This window comes from Rhineura floridana, chromosome 2 (assembly GCF_030035675.1).
Source record: "Rhineura floridana isolate rRhiFlo1 chromosome 2, rRhiFlo1.hap2, whole genome shotgun sequence".
In the NCBI taxonomy this organism is placed as follows: domain Eukaryota; kingdom Metazoa; phylum Chordata; class Lepidosauria; order Squamata; family Rhineuridae; genus Rhineura; species Rhineura floridana.
This window is the reverse complement of record NC_084481.1, coordinates 35,981,122-35,996,597: the sequence shown is the minus strand read 5'-3', so window position 1 is coordinate 35,996,597 and position 15,476 is coordinate 35,981,122. Positions and strand designations below refer to the sequence as shown.

Genomic DNA, 15,476 nt, shown 5'->3' with positions numbered 1-15,476 from the left:
GATAAAACAAGTCGACAGATGAGGTTAAAATCATGTGTTTTATCCAATGCCATGCCAGTGGAGTTCTGCTGGTGCAACTGGACTTCCATTTCCTCACCTACCCAGTCCTCTCCAGAAGGTTCCCCATCCCTCCAGAGCTAATTTTGAGATGGGGATGGAAGGAACAGGAAAGGAAGAGGAAACTCCATTGCGTGCACCTAAGTCTCTTGTGCCAGTGGAGCTACTGTGCTGGATAGGGCCCCACAGGTCTCCAGTTTCAAAAGAGCTTCACTGGTTATCTGGTTATTTCCAGACTAAGTTCAGGATGCTGATGTTCTGAACCCTAAATGGCTCAGAATCCAAGCAGCTGAGAGAGTGCCTACTTCTATATCAGCCTGATTGTATTCTAAGGTCATCTGCTGATGCCCTTTCCTGGATGCCCTCCCTGTTTGAAATGAGAGGACTTTTCCAGCTTTCCCTAGTTATGGAATGCTCTCCCCTGGGAGCATTGCCTGACACTGATATGCTTTTCTTTTATGCGCCAGGCAAGCAGTTTTTTATTTGTCGAGGCTTACAAAATGCTTTTAATATACTTTGGTTGACTGAACTTTTATCTTCTGGCCTCATCTTTTATAATGTAGTTTTTATGTATTTGCATTTTATTGTATTGTTGTTTTTAAGTCTTGTAAATTGCCCAGCAATGCATCACAACTAAACGTGGCATAAAAAGATTTAAATAAACAAAGAATGGATTGGGATCAGAGATGTTTGCACACCCTGCTACTGTCAGAGGTGCAGTTGGTAGGGACATGTTTTTAGTTGCAGGTCCCAGGCTGTGGAACTCCTTTTCTGGTACCTTGATACCATTCCAATGCTGGCTAAAAATATATTTGCTCCAGCAGCCTTTTGATTTGACTGGTAGGTTAAGTCATTTATTTGCCTGGTTTCCCAAGCAAATAAGGACTTCTCTAACTGACCTGAATGGATGGGCAGAATTGTTGTGAGGGGGAGGCATAGTCTTTTAATTATCCTATTTCCAAGCCATTTAGAGCTTTAAAGACAACAGTCAGTTTTATATTCAAAGTGTTTGTTGCTTTTTGCAAAATGGTTAGCAACAAATAGTAACATGTCATATTTTTAAATTATCCTCATAACAACAGACAAGAACACAAAATACAAAATGGCACAGTCTGGTACTAATTTGATGATTTTCACATTCTTTTTGGATCCGGACAGTTTTTTGGGCCTGAATATCATTTCATGGGAGCTGACTAAGTATTAATATATTGGGGGTGGGAAATCTGTTTAGAGTAATCTTTTTATTATGTACTCATTTAAACATTTTATTATTTATTTTAGTATGAGATTTATTTTGGGATCAGTAAGAAGGAGATCCACAGTTGCTCTGGAAATGTTCTCTGTGGATTGATGAGCTATGTCCAAAGGCTGCAATCCTCTGTAAACGTAGGTCAAACATGATCAAACATAAAAGTTTGTCTCACCTTAACTTTTTTACCAAGACGGTCCTTCCATTTCTCAGCTATGGAGCCTTCTACCAAGAGTAACCTACAGATTTACAGAAAAACAACATCAACAATGTGATATATAAGCAATGCAAAATGGATCTAAGAATGCTTAGTGTTCAAAGGGGAAAAAAGCAACTTATTAAGGCAGAGATAGCAAATGTGGTGCCCCCCCCCAGTTGCTGTGGTCTACAGCTCCCATCAGTGCCTGCCAGCATGGCCAGTGGCCAGAGATTATGAGACTTGTAGTCCATAACATCTGGAGGACCCCATGTTGGCCATCCTAAAGGGGTGGGTACAGCAGCAACTGTGTTCTATCCTCCAGCTGTTGCTCAGTTCCCTATAAATTGCCAGTTTTCCCGCACTCCTCCCCAGTCCCAAGTATTTGCTGCCAGCTCCAGCACTCACTGAGGGGAAGGTACTTATGCCACCCACCTCTCCATGACTGCCAATGGCAAACAATCCCAGCATACAGAACAGCTGTTGGGTCCTAGCCTACACCAACTAGTCTGATGATACAAAGACGGAGAAAGCCAGTTTGCCTTCACTAGATAGCAGATCAAGACAAGTTCAGCAGATGCTCTTATAAAGGTATGAAATTAACAAGTTCCAGAGGGCAGCCACATTAGTTTGTTGCAGCAAAAACAACAAAGAGTCCTCAAAGGTGCCACAAAACTAACAGATTTATGGTAACTTAATGCTTTGGAAGGCTTTGATGAAGTGCGCTCTAGCCCGCCAAAGCTTATGCCACAATAAACCTGCTAGCCTTTTCAGCTGCCACAAGACACTTGGTTGTTTTCGCATGAAAGTGGAGAGCAATGTATGAAACAAAGTTGTGGCTCTACTAGCTGTTTTTGTGTTTTCTCTGTAGTATGCATGCTATCATATGTAAAATTTCCCATCGCTGTGTTGATTTACATTACGAAAAGGATATTAAGGGCGGCATCCAACAAAGTGTTTCTGTTAGTGCAAGAACTTTTGACTGCTCAATGGAGTATCCCTTCTCTCTCCTCTCCCCCCTCATCCTCTGGAACAGATTTGGGAATGCTGAGGTGGGCAGGGGAATGGGAAGAGGAAAGGGAAGTCTCACTGGACAAGCAGAAATCCTTGCACTAGTAGAAGCACTTTGTTGGATATTGCCCTAATTATTTAAATCAACTAATATTTGCTTGTTAGTACTGCACTTATATTCTACCTTTGACAGCTTACATTCAGTTGTGGCTTTATCCTCAAAACAGGAAGGTAGACCAGGCAGAGAGGATGACTTGTCCAAGTCCACAGAGTGACCTTCACAGCAAAGGTTTGAGATTGGGCTCTCCTACTATAAAACCTAATGTTCTAGCCACTATGTTATACTGGCTGCCCAACTTTTAATTAATTAAATGAATATACGATGAGAAAATAGGAATGATCGACTCAAAATGTGGTGCTGTCACTGAAGACTGTGGAAATCACCACTAGTGCAAAATGTAGGTGTCTGGCTACTGACAAGTATTAATTGCAGAATACACACTGCATCAGAATCTGAGGAGTTGCACTTGATGCCACTTAGCTTCTAAGCATGATTCCTACTGCCCCTCTTAAAGCCTTGGACAAACTGGACCAGTTTATCCTAGGGAGCACCTTTAAAATCAGAAGCAGCCTAATTATTGAGATCTTCAGTTGAGGCCTCATTCTGTGTGCCTCCAAGATGGAAGACTAAATTGATGAGCATGTGGAGTAGAACCTTTTCTGTAGTGGCACCAAATCTACATTGCGTCTCTTCCCAGGAAAGCCACCACACAACAGTCCCTATTATTTTATTTATTTATATTACAAATTTATAAACTGCTTCACAGCCTGAGGCCATCAAAGCAGTGTACAAGATACAAATAACTTATAAATGACTGGGTCACATCTTAAGGAAAGCCTTCTTAAACAAAAACATCTTAGTGGGCACCTAAACATCATTATATTGTGTTCCTGTCTAATTTCAGCTGGTAATTGATTCCAGAGGGCTGGAGCTGCACCGCTAAAAGCCTGGCTTCCAGCACAAACTAACCACACTTCTTGGCCATGTGTTACTCTGAGCAGTGTCCCATCTGAGAAGTGCAGTTGCTGAGCAGGGATATAAGGAGTGAAGTGGTCCATTAAGTAGCCTTGTCCCAAGCTGTTAGTTTTTAGGGTGTTGGTTATGTCCTATATGTAGAGAAAACATTCTTTAAGATTTCTTGCTGCTACTGCTGTTCACATTTTTATCTTTTCATATTTTTATTGTTTCCTAATTTTTGAAATGCTGTAACTTAGGGTGTTATTCAACTAACGTTTTGTGCTAGTGCAAGCATTAGTGCTAATGCAAAGGGATTCCCCCCCTCCTCCTCCCACATGTGCCCTGTGCATCCCCAAATCTCCAGAAGGTTGGGGGAACCCTCAGAACAGATTTAGAGAGTGTGGAGGGGGAGGAAAGGGAGAAATCCTTGCATTGACAGAACTTTACCTGTAGTATTATGCTGAATACAACCCTTAGTTATTGTCTTTCTTGACTTTGTTTTGTTTGTATCATGGAAGTTTCTATTCAGAGCGAACAGAGGGGGAAAGAAAAGTTACCTTGAGCGTTCTTCATCTTCATAACCCATGATGATGTATTCTTCATTAGCACTGAGAGGTGGGCAGAGGCAGCCAGAATTTGTGTACAGGTTGACAGTGTCTCTAGGAATGTTCACCAAGGAAGACTTCAGTATCTCCTTTACTTCAACTACTGCAGTGACATCATGACATTTGGTCTTCACCTCCTTCACTGTAGCTCGAATCACTAGAGAAAAAGAACATAAAGAGGAGTTAAGGTTATGGCACCCAGAGCTATGTCATCCTAAAAGTTTTACTCCTTTGCTTCTCTCCCTGAAATGAAGCTCTTGTTTTTTGTTTTTCTTTTGTTTGTTAGTTTTTTAAAATAAAGATCTTACTGTTATGTTATTTATTTATTTCATTATCATCATAATTATTATTCCATGTGGGGCCCCTGCAACATGATGTTATATTTATTTATTAATGTGCGCACCACTTAATGCCAAACTAGGCTTGTAAGCCATTTACAAAGTATAAAAAACAAGTTACACAAACACTGAAATATAAACATCCATAATTAAAAGACACTATCAAGCAATCCCATTAAAACATTGAAATATAAATACCCATAATATTCACTAACAGGCAAAAAAACCTTACAGTTTAAGAATGTACCTATAGCCAACAGATATTTCTACCAAACTTTAAAAAGCAGATATAGTGAATGCACCAGGGAAGCAGGAGACCTGACCTCCTCTCTGAGATACTGGACTGCCCTACAAATTGGTCAAAATGCAAACACAATTTGGGTTGGTCTTTCACAGTCCAATCCACTTCCTGTGTTGCTTGGAAGAATTTGGTAACATGTGCCTCTGAGCATATGGTGAATGGTGGCAACACCTGCAGTCAGTCCAAATAATAGAAAGAAGACATGTGCTGTGCTGATCTTGTTTTAGCAGGGAGGAAGCAACATTATTAAGACAGTTGATATAGTTCAGATGGTCACTTTAAATATGTCTGATTTCATTTGCAATTTTACTGAAGTTTCCTATAGGAAATCACTAACAGATGGTTCTTATTGAGCATGCCCAACATAATTATTCAGTTCAATGCAAAATTTCTTAAATTAATTAAAAATCATGCCAGGCATTTTTTAAACTTTTAAACTGCAGAAGATGAAGGTCAGAGAATGGGGCAAGGTCAGTAACAGGATCACAGGTTCTCTGTGATCATGGCTGATTTTTAATGAAATTCAACAGATTATGAGAACTCTCAGAGAAAGAAGTCCAAAAGGGGTCTGGGTTTTTTCTCTCTCTTTAGACTTTGAACTCTTAATTCTCTCTGACTGTTTTGTGTATCACCATGAAAATTGAAAGGGTTGTTAAGCAAGTGTTTCTGAGTTCAGGACTATAAGTTTTGTAAGGTTTTGTTTTGAAATGAGCTTGTGGGAAGCATCAGAATGGCATGGGGGTATTTTCAATTTAACATTGCAGAATGTGAAAAAAACCATGCTGCCTACAGTATACAGCCACTCTTGTGGCTGTATAATACACAATAAAACAACTTCATTAAAATAGGAGACTTAGGTTGAGAGATCAAGGGAATGTCTGTGTAAACAGGTGCATCTTCAAGAGGCAGCGGAACATCAGTACTATTTGGGCCACTTGTATTTCAGCAAGGAGTGCATTCTATAACACTGGTGCTACTACCATTGAAAAAGCCCACCTTCCTGTTGCTACAACAAAATGTTATAGTGTGGATTGCTTCAGTTTAGGCTTCCAGCCACTCCCTTCCATCCCTACTTTTGCCAGTTTTCCTCATCGTTCCCCTCATCGTTCCCCCCTCCCATGCCCAATCAGCATGCCTCATTGGGTTGTTTTGTGTTTTTCACCCTCCATTTTGGAGGGGTGGACACACTTGTGCCCAATCCTGTCATCACTTTGGGTCATCCTCTGCTCCTTCAGGGGATGAGGCCAGGGATTCAGAACAGGGAAGTGAATTACCCTCAGGCCCAGGCCCAGAAGCACCTAATAAACTGGAAGCAGTTCCGCAAGAAGACCCTGTGTTGCCTCTGGCCTAAGGCATCATGTTGCCTTCCTCTGACCCAGAAACAACCAAAGTCTACCCCACTCAGTTGGACTTAACTGACTGCTAAAGCAAGCTGGACCCCTTTAAATGAAGAGGTTCCATTCAGTGAAGGCAGACCTACCTACTTAGACAGAGCTGCAGCTCCTACTTAAAGCTCAGTCTGAAGATGACTGCTGGTGAAACAATATCTGAATGCTGCTTTCATGCAATATTTAGCCTGAGCCATACCTGGAGCTCAGTACAAATCCCTTGTCCATTAAATTATTTGATTTCCTCCATTTTGTAGCTCTCTTTTCTGTCTCTGCAGTCATTTAAAAGTCATTTCTCTGTGTGAATCAGGAACTGACCTATCCAGACAATGAAATGGTTGTTTCTACGCCATGTTTCTCTGTTCTCCTTTTCTGGCCACTCCATTCTATTTCCTCCTCCATCAAGCCCTATTCAGCCATAATGAACCCCCATTTTCAACAAAGTCAGAACAAGGAGTGGGTCTCCTCCTGATATGGTCCTGGATTCTAGGGAAGCCTTTGCCTGTATAATTACACACATGAAGGTTCCCTCCCTGCAGAGACGGAAAACAGATATGCTATATATGTGGATGTCAGGGGTGAAGCACATAATGTTCAGGTTGGGGCTACTTGGTACAGCACTGCTGCTCATTCCCATGTTGTTGGCATGCATCAAAGGTTCTGCCCTTGAACCCAGGCCTCAAACCTGAAGTTGAGCCCAGGAAGCAAAACCCTCTAGCAGATCTCCACCATCTCTCTCTGCATTTGTGTAAATATGTGTGTGTGTCTTCCTATATCTATACTTGTGTAAGGCTGTCACACTGTAGTTTGCTTGGCTGCTAACAGATGGTGCTGCAAACTACAGTATGACAAAAGGCCATTGCTGCTACTGGCCACCTTCCTCTTCCTCCTCCAGCTTGGTGAAAGGAGAAGGTCTAAGTCTTTCTCCCCTTCATTCTCCTCCATGCTTCTGCTGCTGCTGGGACAGGGTGGGGCAAAGGAGAGAAAGTCTTTCTCCCCTTTGTCCTGCTGTCGCTGCTGCCACTGCTAGTGGAGTAGGAACGTCTTTATCCCCTTTGTTCAGGCTTCCTGCAGCAGCAGCAGTGGGTGTTTGGGAACCCTGGGAAGGGATTTTGACAGGTGGGCAGGACAACTCACCTGTCAATCATCTCATGGAGTTGGTGAAGTCTAAGGGGAGGGTTGGGTTGGGTTGGTGAGGGGTTGGAGTAGGTGGAATTGGTGAGTGAAGCGAGCAGGGGCACAGCCCCTAGTACATATAAACCACATAATCTGTGTGTGTTTTATTATAACAAAATAACAGGTGACTATCATTATCATCTTTGACCATGTTGCATGTGACATTCGAAAACTGATGTTGTTTCCTTTGTGAAAATACTTCAGGAATACATTAATTATAATATATTTTGTGTAATGAATGAACAGATTGGCCTTCTATAATCCTGCATATAAGGAAACTAACATTTATTAGTTTAAATGATGACCTAATCTTGACATACTTTTCTATGCCTGGAAAGGGGGCAGGTGTCAATTGCCAGAATTTATAATTAATTAATTTTTTCCAACAGCTCTGTCTGCGTTCACTTACCTTTGGGGATGTGGATTGGCAACAGCAAGTGCCAGAGAACCTACTTCTGTCAGCTGTTTCCTGCCTCCACTTAACCTTCGGCTCTCCTTCAAAGGCAGTTACTTTCCCGAGAAGCCGTGCTTACCGTAATTGTAATTGTTCCGAAGATAAGTCTTCTGGGTTGCTTTTATTGGCTTGCATTTGCAGCGCTCTGGAAAAGAAACCAGACATTCCTTGCATCAGAGGAAAGAAACAATCAGGGATTGCATGCCAAACTGAAAGCCTAGGGTCTGTTTGGTTGTGTGACTGCAAGCAACAACTGTTGAAATTCCCTCTTCAACACAACTATTAAAGGTGCAGAATCCCTGACCTGCTTTGCACCTGGCTTCCCTAAGTGCCTTCCACAAAAGAACAAACAAAAACCCAATTTATTACTGAGGTTCTGAAGTTAACTAAAAGTGTCAGGCATCTATCTAATGTTCCAGATGTTTTATATCAGTCTACCTTTTCTTTCTGGAGCACTTTACCAGTGCAGGTGAGAGAGGTGTCTTCAGACAGCTGGCAGATTAGGAAAGGGACAGGGAATGTCAGGCATAGGGCCAAAGGTGGCTCTCCAGGGTTTTCTATCTGGCCCTCAGGACTCCCCTCAGGCCACGTGCCTCAGTGGCCCTTCTATACACACACTCACCCTTGAATGTTTTAGCCTGGGTGGAATGTGTCCTTGAACTCTGATAATGCTTCTTGCTTGCCTGGATGGAGGATAGAGGGGCTGACAGCCTTCTGTACAAAGGTAGAATTTTCATTCATTCCTGTGCTTCGTTTTGCCTCAGGCCCTGCTCGCATGTCCTCCGAAAGGTTGTCCAGAAGATATTATGGTCTTCAGGCTGAAAAACGTTCCCCAACCCTAGGCTATGCTAAGGAAACAGGCTTTTGAGGGATGGGGACTTGAATTGCTCACCAAATACACCTCCTCCTCACAAATATCTACAGTGGGGGGGGGAAATCACAGCAAAGGTTTGACTATGACTGCAACTTCAGCAGCCAGCAGAGCAATTACCTCTCTCTAGCAGCACCTATCTGCACGATTAGAAACCTTCACAAGTGGATGCTGTGCTGGTATTTCACAAGACCGCCTAGAGGCAAATCTCTCTACCTCAGCCAACTGGTGGCTGTATGTACAGCCTAGACCAGGAGGAAAGGAGGCAGGAGTCTGAGGAAGGAGAGAATGGACGGAGGCAAGGAAGTCAAGGGAAGGAGGAGGTCTAGCAGGAAAGAAAGGATGGACTGTGGAGTAAGCAGAGACAGCAACCATTGGATTGCTGAGTGGGGGGAGGAAGATGCAAGAGGCAGGGGAAGGTGGTTTAGGTGGGAGAGCAGTACATGGAGTCAAGAGGTCAAAGGATGGGTTGGAGGAAACTGTGGTCCTCAGAAAAACGAACTGGAGGCAGCATGGGATGAAGGAGGGTTGACCCTCCAGATGTTGTTGAACTCCAATTCCCCATCAGCCCAAGCCAGCATGGCCAGTAGTCAGGGATGATGCGGGTTGAGGTTCAGCCACATCTTAAAGGGCCACAGGTTTGCCATCCTTGGGATAAGGGGAAGGAAATCAGAGCACAATTGCCTGCAAACAGCAAAATTGAGGCAAATCTTCTCCCACCCAGACAACTATAGCCAATTTTTATAGCCTTGTCTCTACAAAAGTCCCCACCATATGGTGGGCATCTTGCTAGTATTATCTTAATAAGGGAAAAACTTTCCACAAAACACACATTTTCAAACAAGGGCTCCTTCTGTTTTGCTAAAAAAGGCACAACTTTATTATGGGTTTCTGGGCTTTGTCACTTTCTGTAGCTTGAATTTCTGCTCATTTCTGAGTACACCCTAGTGGTAGAAAAGGTAGGACAGAAATAATTCTTTTCTTGGTATCAGGAGTAATAAACCAGTCACCTCCATCTGCTCTCGCCTCATTGCATGATTTGAATACTGCTCACTCAAGAAGTTGCCTAGCAACCAAACGACATCCCACCTCAAGTCTGATCTGCTTGGGCCTCAAGTCTGAGTCTTGTGGGCCTTATACATCAGTTCTTTAATGGTCAGTAAACTCCTTGCCCCTCCCTTTATTTGTAAGGGAAAGTACACCCCGAAAACATGCAGGAAACACATGATTAAGCAAATTGTAAGCACTGACACTTGGGTTTATGAGAGTGAACAAAAAGCAAATGCGAGGTATGTGGCGGATGCTGTGAGGGACCTGAAAAGGCGTATGTGTGGTGTGGTGTATGTGGCTGCTTTCCACCCTTTAGGGCTGCCCTTGCCTTTGACCAGTTAAGGGCAGTATTCTACTAGCTCATCCTGTCAGTGCTAGTGCAATGGGAATTCCCCCCCTTCTCCTGTGTGCGCCCGCATCCTCTCTAAATCTGCTCCAGACGGTTGTGGGTACCCTTAGAACTGGTTTAGGAGGGTGCGAGGGAGGAGGAGAGAAGTCCCATTGTGCTAGAGGTAATCCTTGTGCTGGTGGGACCCTGACATATCGCTCCACTGGATACAACCCCAAGCCTAAACTTCACCGAAAATATGGGTGTTGTGTTTAAATTGAAACCCCAGTGTTAATAAAACTATAATTCACTGGTCTTACCTAAACCAGCTTAGGCTTCATGAGAAATAGAACCAAAGTGGCATTTATCTGACTTTCGGTATAAAACGTAGATTTATTTCCTTGTGACCTGACCCTTACCGACGTTCCAGTGGCTCATATAATAAAAGCCGGATTACGCTGGAGACTCCCCTACTATGCATTTCATATCGTATATATGCTTATGGCTTTGCTTATTGCTGTCAAAATGTTTCACACAGAAATGTCTGTGTTTAAAGACTGCTTTATTGTCCCTCATAGCTCTCGAGTTGTATCCCTCCCTTTTGATATGCAAGACATAATGATACCATGTCTGTGTTTGAGTTAGAGGGCGCCCGGTTGCAACTGAACCTCCTCTTCCCATACGCCTTTGTCCGTTCCTGCATAGTGCTTATCTCAAGGACATGTGAAATATGTAGACAAGTTGACAGTGCAATGTTTCCACTTTGTTCTTCTCCTGTACCCCTTTTGTTTCTCACATATGTCCTAAAGCTATGGCAGTTAGCAATTGTTTCTTTATGTTTTATGACGTGAACATGATACTGTAAACTTCGGGGTAAGCCTATATAAACCCCCATCTATCAATAAACGCGGTTCCCATGCTCACCTGCTTTGGCTTGTAAGTATTGGGTCCCCTTTGCAAAGGCTTTGTTTTGTGTTGTTTGATCTCTGATAGTGGGTTCATTTATTACTCAGCTCCGCACTCTCCCGGGGTGTAATAAGTAAGCTGGGGTAACAGGACAGCTTGCGTGTTGGGTTTGGATCTAACAATTGGGGGCTCGTCCGGGATCCCTTGTGCGGACCCCCTTTTTGCCATTGCACCCCTTGAATTGATAACAGGCGCCACGAGGATTTCCTCGGTTATCAACACAAGTGGGCGGCTTTGACATTTTGGGGATAAAGCACAGTTGAGGAAAACCCGCTATCAGACGTCATGGGAAATAAAGGGAGTGTGCCGGTAAAGGACAGCCCTTTGGGAATAATGTGTATGCTGTGGCAAGAGGAGGACTTGCCTGTGCGTAAGAGAGGCCTGAAAAAGAGAAAGATGATTGAGCTCTGTGCGGTAGCAAGACCGCGGGTAACTGCAGTATTGGCACCGGGTGAACGGTAGCCAAAGAGCGGCTCCTTTAAACCCGTTCCTTTAAGAGGAGTAGGGGAGCGGATTGAGGTAAAACATTCAGATTAATTGCATTTCTGGCTCCTATGGCAGATGGGAGTGCAGAGATTGCAGGGTTTTTACAATGCTGAAAGACAGATCTTTGACCGGTGAGGCCCCCCCTCCAAGTTATTTTTCTAAGGATGACTCAGATAGAAGAATGATTTTAAGTCGTTCTATTATGCTTTCCGCGCCAGCGCCGCCTTCCAGCCCTGAAGGCGGGGCTCCTCGGCCGGCGCGGAAACAAGTCTCTTCCGATTCAAGTGCTGAGACGGAAGAGAAGGATCCAGGAGAGGGGCCCTCAGGGGGGAACGGTCACGCGCTTGCGAAAAGGAGAAAAAGAGAAAAAGAGAAACGGTTATTGACTAAGGAAACGCCATTGATTGTGCGAGACCAGCCGTACCTGGACGCCCAGGGACGGGTCAGACTCCTAGGTGTGTAAGGCTTGTGTTTTCCCGGGAAGTAAGAACGTAAGAATGGTAATAGGAAGGATTTGCATAAAAGAAATGTGTATGAGTTGGGTACCCAAGTGAGAGGTTGTATGCGGATAGCCTTTTTTTTTGAGTGTATGTATGAAAGTTTTTCTGTGGGTTTGCTTTCAAGGGAACTTTCCTTCCATTACTGTTGTTCATAAATCATGCTGATTTTACCTTTTCCTCTTTTAACTGCTTGGATCAGCTGCGCTGCCCACCTGTTCTCTTAGTAGTTCTTAGCATTTTTTTTTTATAGAAAGTATAGGATTTGAACTAAGCGATTCCTTTTAGAATGTCTGGGTTTCTTTCTCTTCTGTTCCTGTACTGGGTTAACTCCTTCTTCCCTACCTCCTTATTTGATATGAATTTAGATTATTAAGGGGGTTTTTTTGTGTGTGTGTGTGTGTGTGTTTGTCTGTCTTGCTTGCTACAGATTACTTGTGTGCATCTTCCTTCCTGATGTAATGTTTTATATCTTCCTTATCTCAGTCCTTGCCATTGAGGAACGTTTTATTTCTTTGGAGCTCCCTTCCTTTTCAAGCTTCTTAAAATTGTTTTCTCCAGTCTGCTTAAACAGTGGGATGATAGTTTTCTCTGCAGCAGTTTTATGCTTTAAGTCTAACGTGATCCCTATGGTTTACTATGTTTTATATAAAGACGGATTGGCTGTGTTTTCCTAATTATTGTGCTGTCTGTTATGTGATTGTAACTTATTAAATATAATTTCTTATTTCAGCCCTTGCCGTTTGACATTAATCCCAATAGCAGATGTTCACAGAGGGGGGGATATTTTTGTCTAGAATAAGTTTTGCTTTTCATTATTTGTCAGTTATTTCTTATCTTGTAAATGTTACGTTTCTTTTGATGTGGTTCTTTTTTTGTTTGTTTGTTTGTTTTGTTACTGCATGTTGAGCCAGAATCACAGAAAAGGGAAAGAGATTGGTTTCCCCCCCCTTTGTTAAGATACTAGAGTTCCTTTTGTTTAGATTAGACCTGAACCTTTGGCTGTTGCTTGTAGATAAAAGCCTGGCACAGTTAGTTTTTCTGTCAGTGGCCAAAGGGGCAAAAATAACAAAATTACTTTTGAAACTACTCTACCCATTTACCTGTATATAAAGGGAGGCAATTGTAAGTGCCAACTAAATTTGTATGTAGTGCCTTGTGGGTAGAATTCATCATTGTTGGTAGATTGTGGATTAGAACCTATACCTGTTGAAACTTTTGAACTTGAGTAAAATATATATATATATTTGGAAGTCAACAACAAAACTTCCTGAAGGGTCTTTCTTCCATAAGGAAAATAAAACCTCTTCTTGAGGTACTCGATCCCAGGTAATTGTTTTAAATTTGTCTGTGAAATGTATAATTTGCCCATTTCCTAGATAGGCAAAACTGAGGCCACCTTGCTGTTTAAACCTAATGAGATGCCCTCTTGTGACTAGGTAAATTCATTAGCAAAAGGGGACCAAAATGCAGAGCTTCCAGCCACAGTAATTGTCTACCTCATATTAGAATTCACATTGGGAATCAATATTACTTTGCTTCCAAAACAGAAACTCATCCCCAGTTGCTCTTTGACTGAAGATGGACCAGGACTTTCAACAGGAAAATGCATTGTCATACCTTGTGCATATAAATCACACTATTACTAATGAACTTTTTTCTTTTAAAATGATGTTCGCAATTATAACGCATGTTAGTGCATTTATTCCTTGACGGGCACTTAGAGCAACTGCTCTGCATACAGGATGAGCACCATTGGAACACCCTGCTGATTTGGAACAGAACTTAATCTATTTGTGCCACTAACATCTCTTTGTTTTGTATTCATAGCAAGAGGTATAAATCCTTTTTCTCTGCTTTCCGTGGCTGCTTTTCATGAGCAAGGCTCTACATAGCCAGAGGATGGGGAAACTCAGGAGTTTAGAATATGTTGTACTGTTGTGTGTTTTGTCTGTCTGTTGCAAAGACAATATTTTGGTTTTGTCCACTTTAATCAGAAGTCTCATCTGTGGCCATGGATGTTTTATTTTTATATTTTCCTTCCTGTACTGAAGTGTTTTCTCCCCAAGGAACATTTTCCTTTTGCGTGTGTATCATAGAAGATTTTTTATTTTGAGACATTTTGGACTCGATCTTTGAAGTGCTCCAGGACCATAACACGATATGCAACTGGCATGCTATTTTCCTGTATTGCTGCAATAACAGCATAGAGGCCTGCTTCATTCTACCTAACCACAGAACTATTTTCGGGCCTATATTGGCCAGCAACCTGAAACGGGCACCTTGTGCAAGTTTGCAATCTTTTCATACAGTCACTCGGGGGAAAAAGGGGGGGGGAAATGAAGATTCTTTCATTATTTCAGTTTCTCTGCCTAACATCAGCAAAAGACACACATGTTCAGTGGAAGCTGTAACTGAACATGAACAGGAACAGGATGAACTTTGTGCAAGCCATCCCACAGTGTGTTTATTTGTTTTATTTACTTGCTTTCTTTGTAATATTTCCATTGTAATATTGAATGTAACTGTTTATGCATTGTCCTTTAAGAATGTGTTGTTGTTATTGTTTTCCCTTCATAATTTATATGTTATGGCTGTTTTGTTCTTTAGATGTTTTTACTTTTCAAATCCTTCTGAGTGATTCTGTAATAGGGGTTTTACTGAATTTGGCTACTTCAGATGTAAGGTTCATCAATGTGAAGTTTTGACCCATTTGTTTATTTTCTCACTCTGTCATTACAATGGCTAGGAATAGGTAACAATTAATGTGAATGGATGTCAACACTTAAGAATCTAGGAAGATGATAGTTTGGAATTCCATCAAGATTGCTTTTCTCTCAAAATGATTAATGTATCTTATGGCTTTTTCATGCTAAGAAATGAATTAAGTTCAACTATTGTATATTCTGGACATGGGTGTATGAGCCTTAGAATATTTTGTGATTATGATGTTATTGATAAGTACTATATACAACCTATGCTAACATTTCAATAGATGCCTTTGTGGTATTAAGGTAGGATGTGACTTTCCATTTAAAGTCCATGTATGGATCATCCAGAGAATATTAGTTAATCCAGATTTGTTTCAACACCTCAAACCCATCACATTAGGTTATGACCTAGCTAATCTTCAGACACTACTTTCTCATCCTATGTACAGAAACAATTAGAAGCAGTTAAACAAATGGAGAAGCAAGTACACTCTAGATAGCACATGATTGCCATACAGTCATTTACATTATAGATAAGCACTCACAGATATAGTAACATGGATGTATTTGGAATTCCCTGTTTGGCTGGGATAAGGATGCCAAAGAAGGTTTAACACTTATAATGCACCCCATTGTGGTGATTTGAATTCTGATCTTTGTCTAATTAACCCTTGTAATGTGTATTCATCTCGTATGGCACAGTCACACCCTGGAAGTCAGTATTGGAGCCTATGTGAAAGGTCATCTGTGTACATCTGCCTTTCACATAAAAGG

General features: G+C 42.0%; 1 protein-coding gene across 2 annotated transcripts in view; it reads right to left on the bottom strand.

Moving 5' to 3' along the window:
- The window catches only part of FRZB (frizzled related protein), a 62,698-nt gene that overhangs the window by 12,377 nt on the left and 34,845 nt on the right, over positions 1-15,476 (bottom strand). For both annotated transcript variants that reach the window (XM_061608279.1, XM_061608278.1), the window contains 3 exons: positions 7,873-7,938; positions 4,089-4,293; positions 1,482-1,545 (listed from right to left, as the gene is read on the bottom strand). In XM_061608279.1, coding sequence (XP_061464263.1) covers positions 1,482-1,545; positions 4,089-4,293; positions 7,873-7,938 — 335 coding nt within the window. The remainder of the gene's footprint in view (positions 1-1,481; positions 1,546-4,088; positions 4,294-7,872; positions 7,939-15,476) is intronic.